The sequence below is a fragment of the Carcharodon carcharias genome, chromosome 1 (assembly GCF_017639515.1).
Source record: "Carcharodon carcharias isolate sCarCar2 chromosome 1, sCarCar2.pri, whole genome shotgun sequence".
NCBI lineage: Eukaryota > Metazoa > Chordata > Chondrichthyes > Lamniformes > Lamnidae > Carcharodon > Carcharodon carcharias.
Window position 1 is genome coordinate 139,914,786 of NC_054467.1, and position 26,102 is coordinate 139,940,887.

The following is a 26,102-nucleotide window of genomic DNA, read 5'->3' on the forward strand; positions in this document are numbered from 1 at the left end:
CCAGCATACCATTTTATGGATAATTGAGGATGCACCGTTCACTTCATTGTGGTGTAACACTATGGGTAATTCACTGGCAAGTCATGATGGTTCTTTATAAGGTTAGTAGATAAGACTTGACAAGTCCTTTGTCAGTTATATTGGATGGACTGTGAGTTTAGTGCAACATCCAGGTTCCAAAATTGATTTCAGAGGAAATGAAACTAGCAGGCAGCTAATCCACAACACTAGTTTTACACCAGGCAGGTGTAAAATGCATCCATAATAAGCAAGTCCACAAGCTTACTTTTCAGTGCATCACCTTCCAGATTCTAGGTCACATTAATCCTCATTTTGCTACATTTTTATTGATACTGTACTATACAAAATCCTTTAAGGTTGTCAGTTTTGGAATAAGCTATACTTTAGATTTTTGATGTAAAAATATAATTTTCAAAGAAATAAATACAATGGTACATGGTCCTTTAAAATGAATAATATCTAAACTGATAAATGTTGGTGGACTTTATCTTTCATTAATAATTTTTGGCTCCAGGCCAGTGCAGTTTACAGTTTGTGTTGCAGACTACGAGCAGAAATATGACTCCTTAATGTCATACTAATAACAAAAAATGCCATTGACTGTCAATACGTGAAGTATTTCATTGTTGTGTGATCAGTTGCAAGATCAGAGGCAGAGTTAGACATAATGTTTATGCAGTTTATTCTCACAATGGATTACATTTACAGGTGTAAAATCAGTGGGAAGCAGAAGAGAACAGCTACTGTACTGTAATCAGCTGCTTAATAGCCCACTATACAGCTCTAACATAGATCGTTTTCCATACCAATAAGTGTACATAGTTATGAGGATTAAAATAAAAGATAAAATATCAGAGGCCTCGCTGGCTGCTGAGCTGCACAGCTCAGGCTTTTAGCAATGTAACATACTTAATTTAAAATGACGAAACAGGTTAGAGGGCTGTTGATATCATAGCTAAATCTGCAGTTTCAACAAAGTCATATCAACCAAGTAATAACTGTTGGAATGTAGAATGCCAGTCGCTTTAACAAGGAGCTCCAAATGGAGGGAGGGAAAAACATATGTTGCACTTGCTCTGTCCACTGTACTGTGCACCAACACTGCATTATACATAGGACTTGGGAACCAAGTCAAGTCAATGGGTTCTCACTGCACTTTGTCTGTAACAGCAGGCCATATGACGATCTGCAAATTGTTAGGACATCCCATTCTGCCAATGAAATGCACTTATTCATTATGGCCACACCATCAGTGCTCCTTTTAGGTGCAACATAAAGTGAGAACTCCAAGCAGCTATAGTCCAAAATGTCTCTGCTTGTATGCACAGCAAACGTCTGCTCTAAGAATACCGGACTCGGGTAGGATAGCAGCCTCTGTAATTTTAAGACTGTTGCTGCTACAGACCACAATGCGATTGCAAAGATACAATGAACTCCGTGATCCAAGACTGATCATCACCAATGGACACTGGTAAATGTCAGATAACATCTATAAGTGCCATATATTAAACTAAGTATAAAAAATTGTATTTCAAAATCTTTTGAAGCAATTTAAGAATGTCTTGTTTTATGTCAATCATATCTTTGGAACATAAGGGCTGAATCTGCCATCCTGCACTCAACAGCAGCAAGACATGCTTCTAGGGAGAGAAGGCCGGACACAAGACTCTCTGCCCCATAGTCACTGAAATGCAGTGCTTCTGGTTAGAAGTGAGGGATAATTGAATCACCCTTATATTGTTTATATTAATTTGCCTCTTGTGAGCAAGGTTTTGAAAAGCAAAGGGCAAGTCAGATAAATAGAAGCTGTTACCTCCTACACAAGATCTTAAAAAGGGATAACCACAAAATCCATGACTACATTCCACATTATGTACCCGGTTTCAATGAGAAAGGTTACATGTGGTGTAACAGGCACAAATACCAGAATAGTGAACATCAGTTACTGTACACACTGATAGCTGAAATTATTTTTGAAACTACAGGGCTCCTGCTTAATAACACCCCCAAAGCAGCAGACTGTAACCAGTTGATAATTTCTGCAGATATTTAAACCAACAGGTAAAAGGGGGTATTGTTGGGAAGCACAAAGGGATATATATGAATGACAGACAATCTGGTAGACTCCTGATACTTACTTCAATACCTACAATTATCATAAACAAAATCAGCTTTAAACTGGTTTTGTTCCTGTGTCACAACCGTACTTTGGCTCATTGTAATGACAGAATAAGAAAAACTAAAAAATTCTTATGTCAGTCTATAGTATTTAGAGATTAATTAATGCTAGCTACAATGTAAGAACTGACAGTAGAACATAATAGAACTTAATTATGAGACATATTTCAATATAAAATACAATAAATAAAATAAAAAATATTTTCATTAATATGATTTCATTTTTAAAAGTTCACTTGCTATCTTGCTTAAAATAGCTATATGGCATGCAAAGCAGTGATGCAGCAATTTGTCTAGAAAGCCACTGCTTGTAATGGATGCATAGATAATGTTTGTAATCTAGTTACAACCAGCTTGTCTACTTGTTAAAAAAATAAAAATAAGTACTGATATTCTTCTACAAGTCTTGTATTTTATAGCAACAAAAAAGAAAGAAAAAACTGGCTTAGGTAATGGGTGTTTTACCAAATTGACAAAAAAAATCCTCCAAAGACATACCATTTGGTCAAATCCAACCTGCAATTTTTTTAAACAGATTTGACTTTGCTGCAATGTGAATCTGTCTTAAATATTTCATAAAAGCACTTCACAAATTTTTGTGACCTCTGACACAACTTTCCTCTATATGCAAATAACCTGCAGCTTCCATTTAAATATCTGCAGCTTGCAAACCTTTTAATTAAAGCAATTATAACTGTATCTGTGACAACTCCTTCCAACAATAAAATGCAAGTAGAATTTTAAATGGGAGTTCACAATTGGATTTTGCTTAACTACTGCTGGAGATGAGTGAAATATTTACATTGTGTTCAGATGCATCATGAAATTTGAGAAAGCAAACATTAGGGTTAATTGATTTGAAGCCAGGCAAAATCTTTTGATGCACAGTTAAAAAAGGAAGTGAGACTGGGATTTCTTGAAAAGCACTGCTAATTGAAAAGCATTACCAATACCTGCCACCATTCTGAGGGGTAAATAATTGTAAAGTGAAATCCGTATGTTAGCTTTTTGGGTTTATTCTCCCGGTCACTTACTAATTGTGTACGTGTTCACAGTCCCACTTATAAGGAATCTTTGGCCCCCCACTGTTGCTGCCGCCACTTATTTCCACATTAGCAATAATACCCATAAACAGGATGCAATATTGTTTGCAGTTTTCAGCTCAGTTGAGATCTGCTCTGATCCATCTCATACTTCCAGTTCATTAGCTGAATTACGGTAGAAACTAATGACTTCCCTCTTGGTTTTTACCTGTAATTCTCTGATTCAATTACTTTCAATCTTCAACTTAAATCCATCTCCTACATCTGAAGTAAAAATGGAAAGAGAAATTTAACTCAATTTACTTTGGTAAACAAAAAAATCAAATGTTTATGTTGAACTTTTAAAAAAAATCTAGCAGTTTTGACAGGTTGCTCACTAGAACAATTGAAATATGGGCATTCTAACTTCCCCTATTTTGTGAACTGAATGATTTAAAAAGGAGTTTATTAATTCATAATTCTATTATGGTATCTTGTATCTGGTCTCTTCTGTCACCCCTGCCCCTTCACATTCCCTCTATTTCAAATCAGGAGAAAACTACTGGCATCTTGATTATACAGTGCAGCTAAGCAAAATCAAACTTGATATTTAACACAAATAGCCAACAGTGCACTGCATGATGGGATGAAATACTCCCAGGTATTCTTGGCATATTTCCAAATGGCGCTGCATCAAGCAATAATGCAAATTTCATCAATGAATGGTCCAAGCAAGAAAGAATATATACTACACATGACTTCTGATTATTAAAAATGTAAAGACTTAAATGATTAAAAGCTGATACAGTAACTAAAGATCAATTAAAACTTTTGTTTTCTAAAAAAATATTCTTCGGACTTAGTACATTTATGACTTTATGGCTAATTATTGTTCTATGTTACAGGGCAAATGTACATCTTGTGGCTAGGACAATGATTATGAAATGAGCTTATGAAAGCTGACAAAACTGGTGAGCTGCACATCTCTATGTTTCAACATTAGTTTAAGTTGTTTTAATTAGTACTTCCTTCACAGACAGCAAACAGCAGGAGCAACAGGGGATCACTCTTGATCACCTTATAAGTCGGGTACACATGATCACACAATTGCAATGGCCAAAAGGATACTACTGACTGAAAGGAAACAGTTCTATTATAGTCTAAACACCACTATGTTACACCAGCATTAGTGACAGAATAAGTGCACTAGTAAATACTTCTGGTGTAAGGTTGGTTGTGAGAATTTCAGCCCGAATGGACAGTGAGACAAACTGCGTGGGAACCATTTAGTCCAGGGCTTATAGAAATTCCAAACACCTTCCATCAGTGAATTCAAACGTTGATAGCAGAAAGTTATTCATGCGCCTCCCAACATGTCATGATGAGGAATGAGACAACATGCTCGTCTTACATTAAATTTGACAATAAACAATATATGTTGAAGACAAGAGGATCAGCATATATAACTTGAAGGCTCAACGTCTGCATGGATCATGTTGTTTTATCTCCATTATTCCTAGACTAGTGTCTAAAGGGATCTTTCCAGATCCTCTTCATGGTGATTCAGATACTGGTCGCTTTTGTTTCAAAGTGTCAATGAGAGACAAAACTCCACGTTTTACACTGGTTGTGACACGCCTCGTCACAGAGTCTGTTGGAGGACCAGAAGAGCACATCCTTGGAGGCGGCGGTCTGGCAACTAAACACTTCTGGTACCGAAGCTGCAAGAAAAAAGACATTAGAATGCAGTTAGTTGTTGTTTTCTTCTTAAAATAATCAGCCAGAAAAGATGGAGGCTTTACTGTAAACAGTTTCACAACAATTAAATCATTTCTTTGAAAAACTTCAATCTGCCATGCTAACCTTTTCAATTTAAAATTTAACAGAAACTAAAATAGAACTAAATGCACAAATAATGAACATGTAGTACACTAGAGATTAGTTGTGATGCATGAAGTAGCCAAAACTGTATTAATACTGCAAAGTTAAATTTTAAAAAATTAAAAGATTAAGATAAATAACCAACTTAGCAAAAATCAGAATGTGACAATGACAGAATGGTTGGAAATATCAGAGCAAGCTGGGAAGCCATGTTTAAAGATTATGCTGACATTTATCTTGCTTGCAAGTTTGTGTCAGTCAACAAGGTAGGAAACAGCATGGCTGAATCTACTCCAGCAGTCTCAACACGTCATGGTCTTAAGAGTTTTTGCTTTCACACAGATATATACAAGTATGACCAGCAAATTGTGTCACAAATATGTAGCTTCAGAAGTAATTTCTTACTTGTCAATTTTCACAACCTTGCTAGTTACATACAAGCATACGAATTAGGAAGAGTAGGCCATTCCACTGAGTTCTATTTCAGGCACAGAGTGTCAAGCTGGGAGCTTGGTGACTGAGGGATTTTAAGGGTTAGTCTTTCTCTAAAGTCTAATTTTTGTTTACATTTAGCAATTAACTTAAACAGTAATTTTAAACAATATCTTTAGTTAAGATAAAACAAAAATAAAAACAAAAAACTGCGGATGCTGGAAATCCAAAACAAAAACAGAATTACCTGGAAAAACTCAGCAGGTCTGGCAGCATCGGCGGAGAAGAAAAGAGTTGACGTTTCAAGTCCTCATGACCCTTCGTTGAAAGGTCATGAGGACTCGAAACGTCAACTCTTTTCTTCTCCACCGATGCTGCCAGACCTGCTGAGTTTTTCCAGGTAATTCTGTTTTTGTCTTTAGTTAAGAGGTAAGTTAACTTTCTTCTAGGCTTAAACAGGATTATACAAGCTCTCCGAGAGCAGCTGTAGCTAGCTTAAACTGGTTTCTGAGCTTTAGCAGAACTTGACTCGTCCTTATTTTTCAGAAAATATAAAAAAGGGCTGTCGGAGTGCTACCTGGCCTGCACCGAGTGCCACTTGAGGTACGGTGTCAAGCTGGGAGTTTGGTGAAGTGGGGAACTATTAATTATTGAAGGAAATAAATTTAATTAACGCAATAAGGTTGGCAGGATGGGTGACGTGGCATGGCTGCAGCATGTGGGAGCTCCTGGATGCTTCTGCAACCCATGGCAACCATATCTGTAGTAAGTGCCTGAGGTGTGAGGAGCTTCAGCTCAGGGTCACTGAGCTGGAGGCCGAGTTGCAGACACTGTGGTGCATCAGGGAGGGGAGTTACCTGGACACTTTGTTCCAGAAGGCAATCACAGTCATTAGATTAGGATTGTCTGCTTTGGTCAGTGGAAGGGACAGGAGGGTGTGACTGCCAGATAGGCAGGTAAGGGGATTGAGAAGGCAGGAGTGGAGGAGCCTCAGCCCTTAAAATTGAGCAACAAATTTGAGGTTCTTGCAGCTTGTATGGACAAGAGTAAGGGCTGTACTGTGGTTCAGCATGCTGACCATGGTACAGGAATCCATTCAAGTCAGGGGAGTTAAAATGATGATAGTAGTAGTAGACAGTATAGTCAGGAGGATCCAGTATCCAGAAGGCTGTGTTGCCTGCCCAGTGTCAGGGTTCAGGATATCTGCTCAGGCTGGAGAGGAACTTGCAGTGGGAGGGGGAGGATCCAACTGTCATAGTCCATGTAGGTACCAGCGATTTAGGTAAGACTGGGAAAAGGGAGTATGAGGAGTTGGGACTAAATTAAAAAGCAGAACTCAAATGTAATAATCTCTGGATTATTACCTGAGCCACTGCAAATTGACATAGGGTAAGTAAGGTTAGAGAGATGAATGCGTGGTTCAAAGACTGGTATGGGAAAGTGGCTTCTGGTTCACTGGGCACTGCACTCATATTGGGGAAAGTGAGGCTGTATAATTTGGACGATCCACACCTGAACTCTTCTGTGACCAGTGTTCTCGCGAGTCGTATAACTAGCGAAGTAAGGAAGGCTTTAAATTAAATAATGCGGTGAAAGGATCACATAGAGGGAGGTTGAGTAAATTAAAGGGAAATGACAAGGCAATAGGTCAAGGTAGCAATAAAGGTAATGATAATCCAAATTTGGCAAGAAGGGACATGGATTGCAAACTAAAGAGTGTGACAGCAGATAGAGCCAGAGTTTATAAAAACAATGTAAAAAAAATGATTTATCTGAATGCCTACCAGCATTCGCAATAAAACAGATGAATTGTCAGCTCAAATAGAAATTCATACGTTTGACCTGATAGCCATTACAGAGAATACCAAAGCTCAAACCTCAGTGTCCAAGGGTATGTGACATCCAGGAAGGACAGGAAGCTAGGAAAAGGTGGTGGGGTAGCTCTGTTAATTAAAGAGGATATTAGTAATATAGTGAGGTGACCTTAGTTCCAAAAATCAAGACGTGGGAGAATTTTTCCTATGGCTGGCGAGCTGGGCAGGAGCAGGTCACAGATTGAATTGATTTTAAAAGTTTTTAATAAATGAAGGAAAAATTTATTTAAACATGTCCCATCATGTGACAGTGTCACATGAGCTGGGACATGTTTGTGAAGTTTGGAAAATTTATTTAATTATTTTATAAAACCTTCAGGAAAGCTCATCCTGCCCGTTGATGAGGTTTCCTGAAAAATGCGAAGGCTGTTTGGGCTCTTCATATGCCCACCAGCCTTAAGGTTGGAATGGCAGCATTCCTAACAAGTTTCATTACTTTTTTAATAGCCTTAATAGGCCATAGACAGTTTGGCGGGCGCGCAGCTGCCTCTGGTGCATGTTTGTCGAATTAAATATTGAAATGACGCGTGATGACGTCGGGGTGTACGTCTGATGTCATCGCGTGTCATTTTACGCGCTGGCGTGTCGGGCCCATCTCCACACCCCGATGGCAATATTCTGCCCATAGAATCAGCTTGAGTGGAAGTAAGAAACAGCAAGGGGCTAAAATCATTGGTGCGGATTGTTCATAGGCCACCAAACAGCAGTGGTAATGTAAATCACAGTATAAATCATGAAATTGGAGGTGCATACAACAAGGGTAATACAAGTAATCATGGGAGATTTCAACTGATACATAGACTGGGTAAACCTTATTGATACTAATTTTGTGAAGAATGAATTCTTGGAATATATGCAAGGTAGTTTTCTAGAGTATTACATTGAGGAACCAATTAGGGAATGGGCTATTTTAGATCTAGTATTGTGCAATGAAAAAGGGCTAATTAATATTCTTGTTGTAAAGGAGCCTTTAGGAAAGAGGGACCATAATATGATAGAATCTTACAATAAGTTTGAAAGTGATGTAGTTCAATCAGAAACTAGGGTCTTAAATTTAAACAAAGGAAACTATGAAGGTATGAGGGGCAAATTAGCTCTGGTGGATTGGCAAACTACGTTAAAAGGTATGATGGTAGACAGGAAATGGTTAACATTTAAAGAATTAATACTTAGTTCACAACAAAAATACATTCCTTTAATGCACAAAAACCCAGCCAGGAAAGTGTTCCTACCATGCATAATGAAAGAAATCATGGATCGTTTTAGATCAAAGGAAGAAGCATATAAAGTTGCCATAAAATAAATTTAAGCCTGGGGATTGAGAACATTTTAGGATTCTGCAAAGGAGGACAAAGAAAAATATTAAGAAAGGGAAAATAGAATGAGAGTAAACAAGTGAGAAGCTTAAAAACGGATTGTAAAAGCTTCATCTATAGGTATGTAAAATGGAAGAGATTAGCAAAAGCTAATGTGGTTCCATTACAAATGGAGTCAGAAGAATTTATAATGGGGAATAAGGAAATGTCAGAGAAACTAAACAAATACGTTGTGTCTGTCTTCATGAAGGAAAATACTAAAAACCTCTCAGAAATAATGGAGAATCGAAGAACTAATCTAAATAAGGAACTGCAAAATATTATTCATTAAAAAAATTAGAGAAATGAATGGGACTTAAAGAAGATAAATCCCCTGGAGTGTTGAAAGAGGTGGCTGTAAAGAAAGTAGATACACTGGTGGTTATTTTTCAAAATTCTATGAACTCTGGAATGGTTCTTGCAGATTGGAAGGTGCCAAACGCAACCCCACTATTTAAGAAAGGATGGAGTGAGAAAATGGAGAACTACATACCTGTTAGCCTGACATCAGTAATAGGGAAAATGCTGGAGTCTATAATAAAGGATGTGATACCAGGATACTTGGAAAATAATGCTATGATTGGGCTGAGTCAACATGGATTTAAGAAAAGAAAATCATGCTTAACAAACCTAATGGAGTTTTTTGAGGATGTAATTAACAGAATAGAAACTGGTGGATGTGATACATTTAGATTTTTGACAAAGTCCCACACAAGAAGATAATAAGCAAAATTTGAGCACGTGGGGTTGGGGGGAATATACAAGCTCAGATTGAGAAGTGGTTAATGGACAAAAAACAGAGTAAGAATAAATGGGTCATTTTCAGGTTGGCAGGCTGTGACTAGTGAGATACCACAAAGATCCTGGGCCCCAGCTATTCACAATCTGTTGGCGTGCGGGGGTGGGCCCAACAAGCCGATGTGTAAAATGACACGCGATGACATTGAGCGTGCATCCCGACATCATCGCGCTGTCTGACGATGTTTCGTTCGGCGGGCGTGCACCGGAGTTGGCTGCGCACCCGCCGATAACTGATAGGCCTATTAAGGCCATTAACAAATTAATTAATGTAATTGTTTATGCTGCCCGTCCAACCTAAGATTGGGGGGCAGGCGAAAAGGCCAAGCGGCCTTCACGTTTTTTTAGGAAACCTCATCCATAAGCGGGATGAGGTTTCCTAAAGCTTTAACCACTTAAAGAAAATTTTTTTCTGAAATATAAAAATATGTCCCATCTTACGTGACACAGTCACATGAGATGGGACATGTTTAATTAAGTTTTTCAACCATTTATTTATTTATTTCAAAAGCAGCTCCGTGCCTCAGGGAAATTGAAGCACTCTTTTACGCGCTAGTGCATGAAAGAGCATTGGCCCCGACTCTCCCTCCTCTCCTCGCCCACACAGGTAGCGCTGGGCGGGCTTGTGTCTTACGCTGGGCGGGCCTTCGACCGCCCACACATGCTCCCGCCAACTGAAAAATTCAGATCTATATCAATGAATTGGATGTGGGGATATTTCCAAGAGTATTTTAATATTTCTAAGTTTGCAAATGACACTGAACTAGGTGGAAGTGAGAGTTGTGAGGAGGATGCAAAAATTCTTCAAGGGGATTTGGAGAGGCTTAGTGAATGGGCAAAAATTTGGCAGATGGAATACAACGTGGAGAAATGAGAGGTTACCCACTTTGGTAGGAAAAACAGAAATGCAGAGTGCTACTTAAATGGTGAGAGGCTGGGAAGCATTGAACTTCAAAGGGACTTGGGTGTTCCTGTTCATCAGTCACTGAAAACTAACGTGCAGTTAGAGCAAGCAATTAAGGCGACAAATGGCATGTTGGCCTTTATTCCAAGAGGATTTGAGTATAGGAGTAAAGATGTCTTACTGCAATTATATAGAGCCTTGGTGAGACCGCACTTTGTGCGCAGTTTTGGTCTCCTTACCTAAGGGAAGATATACTTGTCATAGAGGGAGTGCAACAAAGGTTCAACAAACTAATTCCTGGGATGAAGGGATAGTCCTATGAGGAAAGATTAAACAGACTGGGCCTTTATCTCGAGTTTAGAAGAATGAGAATTGATCTTATTCAAACATACAAAATTCTTACAGAACTTGACAGGGTAGATGCAGAAAGGATATTTCCCCTGGCTGAGGTGTCTACAGCCAAGGGACACAGTCTCAGAATAAGGGCAGGCCATTTAGGGCTGAGGTGAGGAGGAATTTCCTCACTCAGAAGGTGGTGAATCTTTGGAATTCTCTGACTCAGAGGACTGTGGAGGTTCAGTCGTTGAGTAAGTTCAAGACTGAGATCGATAGATTTCTATATATTAAAACATCAAGGGATACGGGGATAGTGCAGGAAAAAAGTGTTGAAGTAGAAGATCAGCCATGATCTCCTTGAACGGCAGAGTGGGCTCGAAGGGCTGAATAGCCTACTCCTGCTCCTATTTCTTACTATCTTATTCAGCCCCTCAGGCCTGCTCTGCCACTCAGTAAAATCATGGCTGATCTGTTTCAGGCTTCAACTCCACATTCTATCTACCCCCGATAATCTTAGATTTTTGATTATTCATTGATCTTGCCTCCACCGCTCTCTGGGAAAGAGTGTTCTAAAGATTCAGGAGCCTCAGAGAAAATTTCTTCTCATTTCCATCCTAAATGGGAGACCCCTTATTTTTAAATGGTGATTTAAAGTACTTTACAGCAATACCACCTAGAAGGACAAGGGCAGCAGATAAATGGGAACACCACCACCTGGAAGTTCCCCTCCAAGTCACTCAGCATCCTGACTTGGAAATATATCGCTGTTCCTTCACTGTCACTGGGTCAAAATCCTGGAACTCCCTCCCTACACCACATGGACTGCAGCAGTTCAAGAAAGCAGCTCACCACCACCTTCTCAAGGACAATTAGGGATGGGCAATAAGTGCTGGCTCAGCCAGCAAAGCCCACATCCTATGAATGAATAAAAAAATATATAGCCTAACAAGGTACCCAATTACATAAGTAAGAACTCTCTTCAGAAGGTACACACCATACATGCAGCCTGCACAGCCTCAGATACATTTCCTGCATTTGGTTCACACCAGAAGACGTGACACTCAAAACGCTGATTTCCTGTGTCCATTATAAAGGCAAAGGTATGGATGTCTTTCCCCACTCCTATAAATGATAGGAAACGAACACGACACTCCAACAAAACCTCATCTTCATCCTGCTCCAGGTGGGTGAAAAAATAGACACTGTTGTCATACAGGGGACTATAATGGGTTATTTTCCTTTATTAATTTTAGTCAATGCATGAAATTAAAATTTCGACAAAGATTTTAATGCTACAGACTTTAATCACCAACTGAGAGTTATTAGAGATCAATTAGAGATAATTACACAGCCACTCCAATAGCCAGCATTCATAGGACATCTTACAAATGTTTGGTGTATCGCCTTTAATGGAAGCATGGTAACTTTGTCCTCATTGATCTATTCTTTCAAATGAATTTATTATACTTAATGCCATTTAAAACGCATTTCAACTATAAAAGATACTGACCAATATTCCAAGGAGGTTGTCTGAGAGAAAAGGAGGAATTTATAGAAACTTCCATTACTCACCTTCTGCCTTATCACTGTAACAGTGGCATCAGCAACATTCATAATAACAGATATCCAGTCTTCTTTGTTAGTCGTGGTCAGTAAGCTCTCAATTGCTCCATTGAGTATTTCTATACCTATCAATCACAGCAGAGAAGTGCAAGATTTATTAATCAACATTCTTCCAATACAGGGGGCTGATATTTACTTGGAGGTGTAAGAGAGCAGAGCTTGGTGGGGGAGAATTCTCAGACGGGAAATCTGGCAATCAGGGTTTCTCACGTGTCCTGCTGGATACAACACAGAACATCTAATTTTTTCCAACAGGTTTCCTGCCTGACAGCCATCCAATCTGTCAAATTAGCAGGCTAGAAAGCCAAGGCACAGAAGTGCCAGGTAAGCCTAACATCGAGGGCAGATTTGGGCAATACAAACACTGTGGAGAACCTAACCTCCATGTATTAAAAATAGAAAGTGAAATAAAATGGAAGTGTGCAAGACTCCTTTAAACAATTTTTATGAGTGTGGATTGGTCCCCTACCCCCTGTCCCACCTCAGTTTAAGGTTGACTTTGAGAACTTCAACATTTTTATTCACCCACCACCCCCCAACATGCCCATCCTTGGGGCTTAAATCCTCCTAATGTAAATACATTCAAAATGTAAATACATCTTTCATCATTCGAGTCTCATTTTTAAAAATATTATTTCAGTTACTTTGCATTTTGTAATTATTTAGAAATCCCACATCTATATGGACATTAGAATGAATAAAAACTATCACTCATCCTTTAAAATAGCACATATCAATGGAATAGTTTTAAAAAATGATGCCTAACTATAGTATTTTGACTTGTTTTTGTTCAGAATAAACCAATAACAGTATGTTCTAAAACTTTTAATCCACTATAATTTACCTAATGGTTTGGCCACGGGCAACACACCAAGGTACTGAACGTGAAACTTCTGTACCAGTTCCGTCTTTGGTGTTGGGAAATCTACTACAGAGCACAAACAAATTTAGGCATGTTAAATTACATTTTCTCAAATCGCATGCATTAGTAATATCCATTTCTTACAGTGATACAATTTATCGGCACTAACCAGAGTCCTCTGCTTGCATGCTCACCAACCCAAGACTCCTCCCCATTAATTTTTATGGACAGGAAATTCACAGGCAGTGGAAAATTCTGATCACTAACTCAAATAGATACATGATCAAAGGTAGCATATTGTTGGACCACTGTAATCCCAGATTAATTTTTTCATGGCACTACAAATATAAAAATTGCAATAATGTATTATAAAGCCCTCACATCACTGAATTGCCTCCATTTATGGAGATATATTAATTTGCACAAATATAGCTGTAGCACCAATACTGTGAATGTAATTACAAATATGATTCAATGCATCATAATGTTATGATGATTTGGGTTTATATGATAGTATGGTAACAGATGAATTATTTTCTTAAATCTATGAATGGTCTAACTATATACTCAGCAACTCAGAATTACAGTTTATGTCAAAATATTTTGAACTTTAATTTGTTCTATTGATTTTCAGGGTCAGTTCTTGTAAGTTTCTAGCTTTGTAACCAACAAAATTAAAGTAAACAAAAAGGATGATATAAAGGTGAAAACAGAGCAAGAGTCTGGTATTTATATAACACCGCTCATGATCCCAGTGCATCCCAACATGCTTTACAGACAATGAAGTGCTTTTGATGTGCAGTCACTGTGTCGGAAATGTGACAGCCAATCTGCACACAACAAGATCTCAAACATCAATAACACAGATGACCAGATAATCTGTTATGGTGATGTTGATTGAGGGATAAATATTTGTCCAAGACATCAGGGAGTAGGCCCCTGCTCTTCTTTGAAATAGTGCCAAGGGATCTTCTACAACCACCCGAGAAGGGCAGCTGGGGCTTTTGTTTAATGTCTTTAGAGTATGCCCAACAGAGTAGCACTCCAGCAGTACTGCACTGGACAGTCAGTCTGGATTAGGTGTTCAAATCTTTGTAGTGAACCCATACCTTCTGATTCAGAGACTATAGTGCTACCAATGAACAATGTTTTTTTAAGACCCACATCCCTGTTAAACAGACTGGGTCTGCTTGTTCAGGAAAATGTTACCTTGTAGAGGAACATCAAGGTTCACATTGACTCGCTCCTGAGAGATGCTGCAAGCCACAGCTTTGGCATTCCTCCGTTCTGCCATAATCTGCAGAAATGATAAATAGGTTATCTTTCTAAACTAATGAAACACAATTCAAGAATTGGATCATACTTACAGTACTAGTCACCAACAGCTAAGCAAAATTGTGAGGTAAAAGGAGGAAATGTGTATTTATATATGCCTTTCATGATTTCAGATTGCCCAGAAGGGTGCCACAGCCAATGTAGTATTTATTTCAATTACAGGCACTATTGTAATGCAAGAAAATGCTCAGTGCACACCAAAGATCCACAAATTAATGAGATCAATGGCTAGATAATCTACATTTTTAGTGACCTTTGAATAGTACTGTACAAAATCCAGTACCCACTTTAGAGTGTTTAACACTGGTTTAACTCTTCATTTGAAACATGCAACCTCCAACTTTGCTCTCCATCTTTCTACATTTTTCTGGTTTACATAAGAACATAAGAAATAGAAACAGGAATGGACCATTTGGCCCCTCAAGCCTGCTCTGCCATTCGATAAGATCATGGCTGATGATCTTGTGTTTCGATTTCCGCATTTCCATCTAACCCCGATAACCTTTGATTCCCTTGCCTAAACAAGAATCTATCTACTTCTGCCTTAAAAATATTCAATGACCCCGCCTCCACCACCTTCTGAGGCAGAGAATTCCAAAGTCACACAACACTCAGAGAAAAGATTTCTCCTCATCTCTGTCCTAAAAGGGTGACCCCTAATTTTAAAACAGTGCCCCCTAGTTCTGGGCTCACCCACAAGAGGAAACATCTTTACCTTTTTAAAAATTAATTCACAGGATGTGGGCTTCGCTGGCTGGACCAGCATTTAATGCCCATCCCTAGTTGCCCTTGAGAAGGTGGTGGTGAGCTGCTTTCTTGAACCGCTACAGTCCATATGGTGTAGGTACACCCACAGTGCTGTTAGGAAGGGAGTTCCAGCATTTTCACCCAGCAACAGTGAAGGTACGGTAATATATTTCCAAGTCAGGATGGTGAGTGCCTTGGAGAGAAACTTCCAGGTGGTGGTGTTCCTGTGTATCTGCTGCCCATTTCCTAGGTGATAGTGGTCGTAGGTTTGGAAGGTGCTTTCTAAGTAGCCTTGGTGAGTTCCTGCAGTGCTTCTTGTAGATGGTACACACTGCTGCTACTGTGCGTCGGTGGTGGAGTGAGTGAATGTTTGTGGATGTGGTGCCAATCAAGCGGACTGCTTTGTCCTGGACAGTGTCCAGCTTCTTCAGTGGTGTAGGAGCTGCACTCAAGCAGGCAAGTGGCGGGTGTTCCATCACACTCCTGACTTGTGCCTTGTAGATGGTGGACAGGCTTTGGGGAGTCAGGAGTGAGTTACTCATCGCACAATTCCTAGCCTCTGACCTTCTCTTGTAGCTGCAGTATTTATATGGCTGGTCTAGTTCAGTTTCTATTCAATGGTAACCCCCAGACTGTTGATGATGGGGGATTCAGTGATGGCAATGCCATTGAACATCAAGGGGCGATGGTTGGATTCTGTCTTGTTGGAGATGGTCATTGCCAGACACTTGTGTGGCACAAATGTTACTTGCCACTTGTCAGCCCAAGCCTGGATATTGTCCAGGTCTTGTTGCAGTTGGACATGGGCTGCTTCAGTATCTGAGGAATCGTGAATTGTGCTGAACATTGTGCAATCATCAGTGAACATCCCCACTTCTGACCTTATGATGGAAGGAAGGTCATTGATGAAGCAATTGAAGATGGTAGGGCCTAGGACACTACCCTGAGGAACACCTGCAGTGATGTTCTGGAGCTGAGATGACTGACTTCCAACAACCACAACCATCTTCCTTTGTGCTCTCCAACCAGTGGAGAATTTTTTACCATGATTCCCTTTGACTCCAGTTTTGCTAGGGCTCCTTGATGCCACACTCGTTCAAATGCTGCCTTGATGTCAAGGTCAGTCACTCTCACCTCAACTTGGGAGTTTAGCTCTTTTGTCCATGTCCTCTACCCAAAGTTGATCCCTTACCCCTCTAGTTTAGTTTAAAGTCAAACTATTCACTACTCACTACCCATCTTGGAATGCAAAGATAACCCACGGCTTCTTTCCTCTACTGAAACCATCTTCTTAAACCCCTCTCTCCTGCTTCCCTCACCTTTACCTCCAATGACAAGTGTGAGCATCTCATGGACTTCTTTGTCACCAAGATTGAGAGCATCTGCTCAGTTGCCTCTGCCACTTTCCTTCTTCTCCTAACCCATCAAGCCAAGTCTCCTCCAAAATAGCTCCCCCTCCCCGGATCTAGCACTAAACTTGATTTTCTCTTCTATCTCCCTCATGCCCTGAGTTCATTTCCTCTATGTAATCCACTTCCTGGTCTCTCAACCCTGTTCCCACTAAACTGCTGCCACCCAACTTCCCTCCTGGCTTTCATGTTAGCTGATTTAGTTAACTGCTGTCTATCTTCAGTTACTGCTGCTCCACCCTTCACATCTTTCATCATCACTATTCTGTTCAAAAACGAATTCTTGATCCTTCCATCTTTATAAACTACTTCCCCAGCTCCAATATCCCTTTCCTCTGTGAGGCCTTTGAACATGTTGTCACCTCTATGCCTATCTTTCTTGGTAATCTATGTTTGAATTCCTCCAATTAGGGTCCCCCCACCCTGCCACAATACCGAAACTGTTCTTATCAATGTCACAAATGACATCTTATGTGACTGTGACAAGGCAAACCTGCCCTCCACATCTTCTCAACCTCTCTGCAGCTTTTAACATAGTTGACCGCACCATCCTCCTCCAATGCCTCTCTGCCATCATTTAGCTGGATAGTACTGCACCTGCGTGGTTCCATTCTTATCAATTACAACCAAAGAATCGCTATCAATGGGATCTCTTCCTTTTCCTGCACAATTACCACTGGTGTTCCCCAAGGATCTATCCTCGGTCCCCTCTCTTTTCTCACCTTCATGCTGTCCCTCTGCAACATCATCCAAAAACACAGCGTCAATTTCCACATGCATACTGATGATACTCAGCTTTATCTCATCACTCCTTCCCTTGACCCCTCAATTGTCTCCAAATTGTTAGACTGCTTGTCCAGCATGGATGTGCAGGAATTTCCTCCACTTAAATACCCAAAGAGCCCCACTACGAATTCCAGTCTCTTGCCACTGACTCTATCCCGTTCCCTGGCAACTGTCTGTTAGCAAGCTCTGCCATACTTGACCCCAGGATGAGCTTTCAACCACATATCTGCGCAATCACTAAGATTGTCTATTTCCACCTCCCTAAAACCACCCCAACCTGCTTCAGCTGATCTGCTGTTGAAGCCTTCATCCATGCCTTTGTCACTTCTAGACTTGACTATTTCAATGCGCTCCTGGCCGGCGTCCTAGGCTCTAAACTTGAGGTCATCCAAAACTCTGCTGTGCCTGTCCTTACTGGTATCAAATCCTATACACCCAGCATCCCTGCATTCACTGTCCTACAATAGCCTCCAGATAAGCAACACAATTTTAAACTTGTGATCCTTGCTTTCAAAACATCAAGTCCCTGCCTATCTCTGTAACCTCTCCCATCCCCACTCACCAAGACTCCGACAACACCTTCTGAATCCACAACATCCACCACCTAGAAGGACAAGGGCATGAGGTGCATGGGAACACCTGAACTTGATTCTAGAAATATCTGCGCTCCACTAATTCTTGCCTCTTTGGCATTCCCAATTTTAACTGCTTCACCATTATGGCTAGGTCTTTCATCTGCCAAAGTCTCTGGAATTCCTTCCCTAAATCTCTCTGCTTGTCTTTCCTTCTTTAAGACATTCCTTTACACCTACCTCTTTGACCAAGCTTTTGGTCATCTGCCTTAATGTCTCTTTATGTGGCTTTGTGTAAAATTTTTATTTATTACATTCTTGTGAAGCACCTTGGATGTTTTCCTGTATTAAAGGTACTATATAAATACAAATTGGTGTTGTTGCTAGCATTCATGCTTGATCTTTCACTTTCTTTCGCCTTCTCTGGTCTCCCTTTCCTGATCTCCTTCTTCCCTGTTTTCTACTGACTCCTGGTTTACTCCTCTCTCATTTATCCCTTCTCTCTGGTTTACTCCCTTTTCTCCCTCCCCTCTCCCCTGGTTTGTGTACTCACTAGTTTTCTCTCTCTTCCCCATTCTTTCTTTTCAACACTTGTTCTGGGTTAGTCTCTCCCTTCTCCTTTCTGTTTTTTAGACTCACTTTGTGCTTTGTCCTTTGCTCACTTGTCCCATCTCTCTGTTTTGATTTCTCCCACTCTCTTTTCTTCTTTGTACATATTTGCTCTCGCTCTGTAGTTTGCTCTTTCTCGTTCATCTTCTTTCTGTTTCACGTTTCTGGTATGTACCTGCCTGCTTTTCAATTTGCTCACTCCCCTTCTCCATTTGATTAGGTCTCTTCCCTCAACCACCTTTTCTAGTTTGTTTTCTCTTCTCTCCTCTTCTTTTCTGGTTTTATCCCTCTCTCTTCCTTGCTGGTTTGCTCCCCTCCCCCACTTTTTGGTTTGCTCTTTCTCTCATTTTGGATTGCTCTCCCCATCTTATTATTCCTTTTTTGTTTGTTCCCTTTTTCCATTTGGCCCTCCAACTCTCTTTCTGATTTGCGCACTCTTTTTTATGATTGATCATGCACTCATCTTTTCTGCATTGGTCTACTTTTCTAATTCACTCTGCATGTTCTTTCTCACTTTTTCCCTCCTCCTGGTGCACATTCCAATGCACTAATTCACACTCTTCTGCCTCTAAATCTCTCTTTTGTTCTTATGCTTTTTTTTCTCCCCACCTGCACCCTAAATGCCTGTCCATCTGGTTGACTTCTCCACTCAATTTAAATTCTTTTTTTCTCAACCCTCCCCCTCTGGTCTACAACACACAGTGCCTGCTTTACATGCTCTTGCATGTAACAATTTACATTCTCTTCTCCTAATCCTTTTTAGTATTTTGTCTTTGCTGCCTTCAGTTATCTCTCACGCCTGTTGGGCACTGCATGGAGAGCCTATAGAATGGAAGAAAGCCAGTCAAAGTTGGCAAGACTGCTGATCTGAAGGACAACAGTATGGGAGCAGTAAGATGATGGGGATTGGGGTCTGCTGAAGTTGCCTTGCATGTAATGTGGAGTGAGCCACTATAAGTTTAAAAAAATTTTTCATTGATGGAATGTGGGCTTCGCTGGCTAGGCCAGCATTTATTGCCCATCCCTAATTGCCCTTGAGAAGGTGGTAGTGAGTCACTGCCTTGAACCGCTGTGGTCTATGTGGTGTAGGTACATCCATAGTGCTGTTAGGAAGGGATTTTTATCCAGCGACAGTGAAGGAATGGCCATATAGTTCCAAGTCAGGATAATGTGTGACTTGGAGGGGAACTTGCAAGTGCTGATGTTCCCACGCATCGTGGTATTGACACTGGACTATATTTCAGAGACCCAGGGTATTGCTCTGGGGATCAGAGTTCAAATCCCACCATAGAATAAACTACAGTATATATACTATATCTAAAACAGCAACATGGGAACATGTTAATCCCAAATGCGAACAGTATTATAATGTTCATATCTGCCAAACAAAAACAAGAACACTGAACAGACCATATCATTCAACAGATATTTGCTTTGACAGCTTGTTCTAAATCACCACAGTTAGTTACATCCAGAAGCCCTATTTAGTGGTAGGAGAAAGATCATTACACAATTACATTGGTGGCAAAATCAACATGTTCTGACAACCTATTCAATTGCAGCATAAGCTTAATTTTCTATCCATTTAAACTTTTGTCATACTCAAATTGCTTTGTTGATTTTATCGTTTAATCGCTCTTTAAAATATAAGTTAACAAATAATGAACATTAAAGCACAAACATAGCAGGAAGCTAAATTGTTTTAACCATCAATCACACCAACATATATATTATACCAATTTACATGTCGTTTAAAACAACTTGCATTTGCATAGAACATTTAATGCAGCAAAATGTCCCAAGGTGCTCCACAGGATCTATCATCAAACACAATTTGACTCGAGCCACATAGGGAGATATTAGGTCAGATGACCATAAACTTGGTCAAAGCACTAAGTTTCAATGAGCAACTTAGAGGAAAGAGAGAGGCAGATGGACTTAGGTAGGGAATTCCAGAATTCAGGGTCAAGGTAGCTGAAGGCATGGCTGCCAATAAATACCATAAGACAAAGGAGCAGAAGTAGGCCATTCAGCTCACCGAGTCCACTCCATCATTCAGTGAGATCATGGCTGATCTGATAATCCTCAACTCCACTTTCCTGCCTTTTGCCTATAACCCTTGATTCCCTTACTGGTTAAAAATCTGTCTATCTCAGCCTGGAGTATACTTAATGACCCAGCCTCTATGGTCTGCAGTGGTAAAGAATTCCAGAGGTGGAGCGATTAATATTTGGGATGCACAAGAGGGCAGAATTAGAGAGCACAGATATCTCTGAAGGCTGTAAGGCTGGAGGACATTACAGAAATAGGGAGGGGATGAGGCCAAGGTGGAATACGAAAACAAGGGTGAGGATTTTAAAATTGAGGTGTTGCGAGATGGAAGCCAATGTAGGTCATTGAGCACAGGGGTGATTGGTGAGCAGGATTTGGCATGAATTAAGATAAGGAAAGAGGTTTTGGATTAGTTAATTTTACGGAGGGTGCATGTGGGAGGCGATGTGTGAAAGATTTTGAATAGTCAAGTGTAAAGATAACAAAGTCACGGACAAGGTTTCCAGCAGTGGATGAGCTAAGAGAATTCCAGAGGAGGGCTATATATTTTTTAATGCTTTCATGGGATGCAAACGTCGCTGGTTAGGTCAGCATTTATTACCCATCTCTAGTTGCCCTTGAGAAGGTGGTGGTGAACTACCTTCTTGAATACAACTGAGTGTCTAGTTAGGCTATTTGATAAAGTAGTTTAGAGTTGGCCATATTGTTGTGGATTTGGAGTCATAAACAGGCAAGGTTGGTAAGGATGGCAGATTTCCTTCCCTAAAGACATTAGTAAACTAGATGGGTTTCTATGACAATTTGATCATTTCTAGCTTTTAATTCCAGATTCTATTTAAATAATTGAATTTAAATTCCCCCAGCTGCCTTGTTGTGACTTGAACTCATGTCTCTGGATCTTTAGTCCAGGCCTCTGATTACCTATCCAGTATTGTATCCACTATGCTGCCCTACCACGTGCAGAGGCGGAGGTAGGTGATCATGGTGATGGAGAGAATATGGGGTTGAAACTCAGTACTGGGTCAAATAGAATACCAAGGTTGCAAATAGTCTGTTTCAGCCTCAGATAATGGCCAGGGAGAGGGACAGAATCAATGGCTAAAGCAGTGGTTCCCAAGCTGGGATTGGGGGTCACTGGGGGTCTGAAGAAACTTCCCGGGGAGTCTGCAAAATAACATGAAACTGCATACTGAGCAGGGCTGGCCTTGTGGGTGGGCAACATAATAACTGCCCAGAGTGCTATAGTCAGGAAACAGCATGGTGGTTGGAGGTGGGCTTGGAGGCAGGAGCATAGTGCTACCGCATGTGTAGAAACGATTAGCTGTCTTACCTAGGAATACAGCATGTATGGAGGGATGATGAGAACAACACTAAGATTTCCAGGTAGACTTGCAATTACTGAGACCGCCAGGTGAATTCAGCATTGTTCAACACAGGGGGTTTAAAAAAATATTTAGGACTATCTACTTAAACTGAAAGGGTGGCAAATTACAAGTTTGTCCAGGGTGCCTCTCTTTACAAGCAGCACTTTCATATGATGAATATTATAAAGTATTATAAATTTGAGGTGGGTGGTCTGCAGTCACTAATCCATTTGAAAAGGGGGCATTCAACCAAAAAGATTTGAGGACCACCAGACTAGGAAACAGAGGCTGTGGTGAGGACTGAATACAATAGCTTAAGTTTTCCAAATATTTAATTGAAGGAAATTTCTGCTCATCCAAAAATGGAGGCAGGATTTTCCCCATGAGCTTCTGAACCCTACATCAGGTTCAAATTGAAGTCAGAGGCCTAACCGTGTGGGAATAGTCACTCTTTGTGATTTTCCCCAGGGCAGCCAATTAATGGCCAGAGAACAGGCTCGCTGTCCAGTTAAGGAGGGTGGGCTCTTGAAGCTGGAAGGTCAATCAGGTGCTTTATAATTTGACAGCAGTAGCAGGTTGCATTGGAAGGTAACTTTTTAAAAGTGTATATTAATAAATGGCTTTTGCAGACCAACCACCACTGTGGAAGGGAACACCCCTCCAGTTTTGCCTGCAGCTGCTGCTGCTGCACCCAGGCAGGCAGGGAGGAACTCTAAGCCTGCTTGGCATGTTTTCCCCTCCAATCTTCCATTGAAAGGCCGCCTGCAGGCATCTAAACTGGCCTCCACCATCTTCAGGAACCTGGAGATTGAATGGAAAATCTCTTTTAATTATCTTCAAATGGCCCTGAATGAGCCTGATTGGCTACTCATGGAGTGCGGGTGGATAGCCCTGCTGCTTGCCTCATCTCGCGTCTGCAAAAATGGCGTCGGGATGGGACAGAGCCAGAGAAATGACATGCCAGTTGGTAACACTGATTTTAGCGTCCGCCTTCCTCTGGTCGCAGCACTGCTGGGGGCTAGAAATCAAGCCCGTGGACGTCAGACAAGCAGCGTCACAAATCAGAGGCAGTAGAGGTGAATGTGATGTAGTGCTGGGTGTTTTCAGTGTAAATGTGTTTTCAAATTATGTCACCAAAGGGACACCAGATAGATGAGAAATAAGAGGGGCCCAAGAATAAATCCTTGGGGACTCCAGAGCTAATAGTGCAGGAATGGGAAGAGGAGTGGGAGGCAGCAATGACAGTGTATTTGAAGGGGAGGAGGAAAGGATAAGGAACTGCTAACAATATTAGCTAACATGGGAATCAGGGAGGGAATTTGGATAGTCAATAGCTCAGCGGGAGTTGGGTTGAACAAGCGGGAGTTGGATTTTATGATCTTGGAGGGGTCATAATGGGAGACTGGAGAGAACCTGGAGAAAGATCCCAGGTATGGGCAGGGAGAACTTTTGGGTAAGTTTGGCCCAGTGGGTTAGAGGGAAAGGGAGAGAAGCTGTAAAGTCCATATTAATCTTTCATAATCACTTACAAAGTCAACCAAATGTCAAAAGACTCAAGTGCCACATTTTTTTTAGACTCTGATTTGACATGTAGTGCAGCCTTAAGGCATGTTAGAAAGCATTTAATTTTTAAAGCCCTTAGTGCAAAGGAACATGAATAACAGTAAGAATGGGGAAATGTTACTAACTCATCTGTAAGATTTTGTGCATCTGAGCCATTCAAATTCTACAGATCAGGGTCAGTAAATTGCAGAAGCTTGGATGAAGATTTATGCACACAGACAAACACCAAAGCATAACAGCATTAGGTATTGTGTGCATGTCCATTAATACACTCAGTTATTTGATCATATACAGAATGCAAAAGTGCTATTTAGATTTCTCAATCAACTTAGCATAAAGACATCACAGATTGTTATCAGTAATAACTGCACATTAAGACTATTCACAATGTTTAACAGTGACCTCTATATACAATTACATGAAGGTCTTTTCATAAAGGACTCTGATCTTGAGCTTCAAATGGTTGTGAACTGATTTAGGTTTGTTCTGTAATCTCAAATGTTGATTGGGATAAACTGATTAGATTACAGCCCAGTAACTATTAGCAGGTAGCCATTGTCCTAAAGGGCTGCATTTATATACTATCTGTAGTGTCAATGCAGGACAGTTTTTGCTTAACGTAAACTCTAAATTGTAACTGTAAGCATTGTAATGTAAATCTGGAGCACAGGGGGCTTACAGGTTTGCTCTGTTTTGCTGTAGAGTCAGGTTGGATCTCCTGACTCCGGATTTACAGTAGAATCTTAACATGAGTACTTGGGGAGGCCAGACAATGTTTTAAGAGTGACAGAACAGGCAATTTTTGATTATTTCATCAGTTTTCATTTCTTCACCAAGGTTGAAAAAAAAAATCAGGAGTTCCAAGTTGCATTTGGTTGAGCAGGAACTATCTGAGTTATGGAATTGTGGTGCCTTTCATCAATCTTACATCAACACTAGCATAGCTGCAGCCCAAACCTGTATGCTATTCAGTTAAAATTGCAACCACAATGCTTCAGACACAACTGTTGATTTTTATACTTTCTGCTTTCATCATTTACCAAATTCATGAATTATTCTGGGGGTTACGGTATACGAACATGTGAATACACCCCCTCCTCTCTTTCCCCCCAACCATTCAACTCCGCTGATGCAAATACCTTAATTAAAAAATGATACCTTTCGCTCTAGGCAACGGAAAATGTAATGTTGGTGCTCAATGCCTTATTTCAACAAAATGAGTTAATTTTTGCCTTTGTGGTAGCTCAGGATGAAAAGGAGCTAAAGATTCTTAGGCTGAATGACATAACCCTGGTCATTATCGTAAAGGCATAATTTATAAAATATCCAGAAATCTTAAATATTCTGAACACCATCTAAGGTTAGTAACAATGGCTATTTTTCATTTGTATAGGAGATTTTTAAGCTGATGAAAATTCGCTCTCACCTTGGAGCAGATTTCGTGAAGGCTGGTTGCGATGGCTTTTGCTGGTGTATCACATCGAAACACATGACATTTTAGGATTCGTGTATCTTTATCTCTTGCTACATAGGCAAAATCCCTGCACAAAAAAGAATGTGAGACATTAGTTGCAATCATTTACCTAATCTGTTTCTTGTGCCATTTAAGCAAGACTGAAGTATTTGACAAGCTGTTTCTCATTTATTGAGGGAGAAGAAGCATGCACTATTTTCAACATTAGGGCATTATGCACAAATGACAATGACGCTAGTATCATCATACAAATAATTAACTTTTATTGATATATAGTGAAATTGACAAAATAATTTTCAGGTGCCCCATAAGCTTAGAGTTGACTCATCACAGTATCTGTGGCCAGTGCTTATTGTGTGTGTATAACTTTCCTCTTATTTTGGCAGAGGCATCAATCCATTAAAATTGCAGAGAGAGAAACATTGTTAGAATGCATTAAGTATTCCTATGCTGACATCGCCAACAGTAATTTACAACCTACAGAGCAACAAATTATAAACCAGACAGGTTGTGTATTTTGCTGATATTTAATTTATTGCAATATTTCATGTAAATGGGTGTGTTTTTTTTTTGCTGAACACCTGACAGCAATTATTCCAATGCTACAGTGTGTGGCATCTTGAAATGGCAACAAAAACATAGCAGAACAATATAGGCAAACATGTCCAAGGTAATGAACTATTATAAACTAACATTTACCAGTCAACACAGGATTTCAATCTCCGAGTTCAGAGGATGAGAATAAATCACCTGCAGTTCACGTTCTCTAAACACCTGTACTACAGCAATTTCTTACACAAGAACGTTAGAAATAGCAGGTGTAGACCATATGGTTTAGCTGATCATGGCTGACCTTCAGCTTCAGGCTTATTTTCCCATCCATTCCCCATATCCCTCGATTCCCT

The 26,102-nt window shown here is 40.2% G+C and overlaps 1 protein-coding gene across 4 annotated transcripts in view; it reads right to left on the bottom strand.

Moving 5' to 3' along the window:
* Positions 1–686: 686 nt before the first annotated feature.
* The window catches only part of apbb2b (amyloid beta (A4) precursor protein-binding, family B, member 2b), a 377,678-nt gene continuing 352,262 nt past the window's right edge, over positions 687–26,102 (bottom strand). For all 4 annotated transcript variants that reach the window (XM_041190683.1, XM_041190685.1, XM_041190682.1 and 1 more), the window contains 6 exons: positions 25,150–25,264; positions 14,496–14,583; positions 13,269–13,352; positions 12,374–12,489; positions 11,796–11,975; positions 687–4,942 (listed from right to left, as the gene is read on the bottom strand). In XM_041190683.1, the coding sequence (XP_041046617.1) occupies positions 4,775–4,942; positions 11,796–11,975; positions 12,374–12,489; positions 13,269–13,352; positions 14,496–14,583; positions 25,150–25,264 (751 nt within the window). In that variant the 3' untranslated portion in view covers positions 687–4,774. The remainder of the gene's footprint in view (positions 4,943–11,795; positions 11,976–12,373; positions 12,490–13,268; positions 13,353–14,495; positions 14,584–25,149; positions 25,265–26,102) is intronic.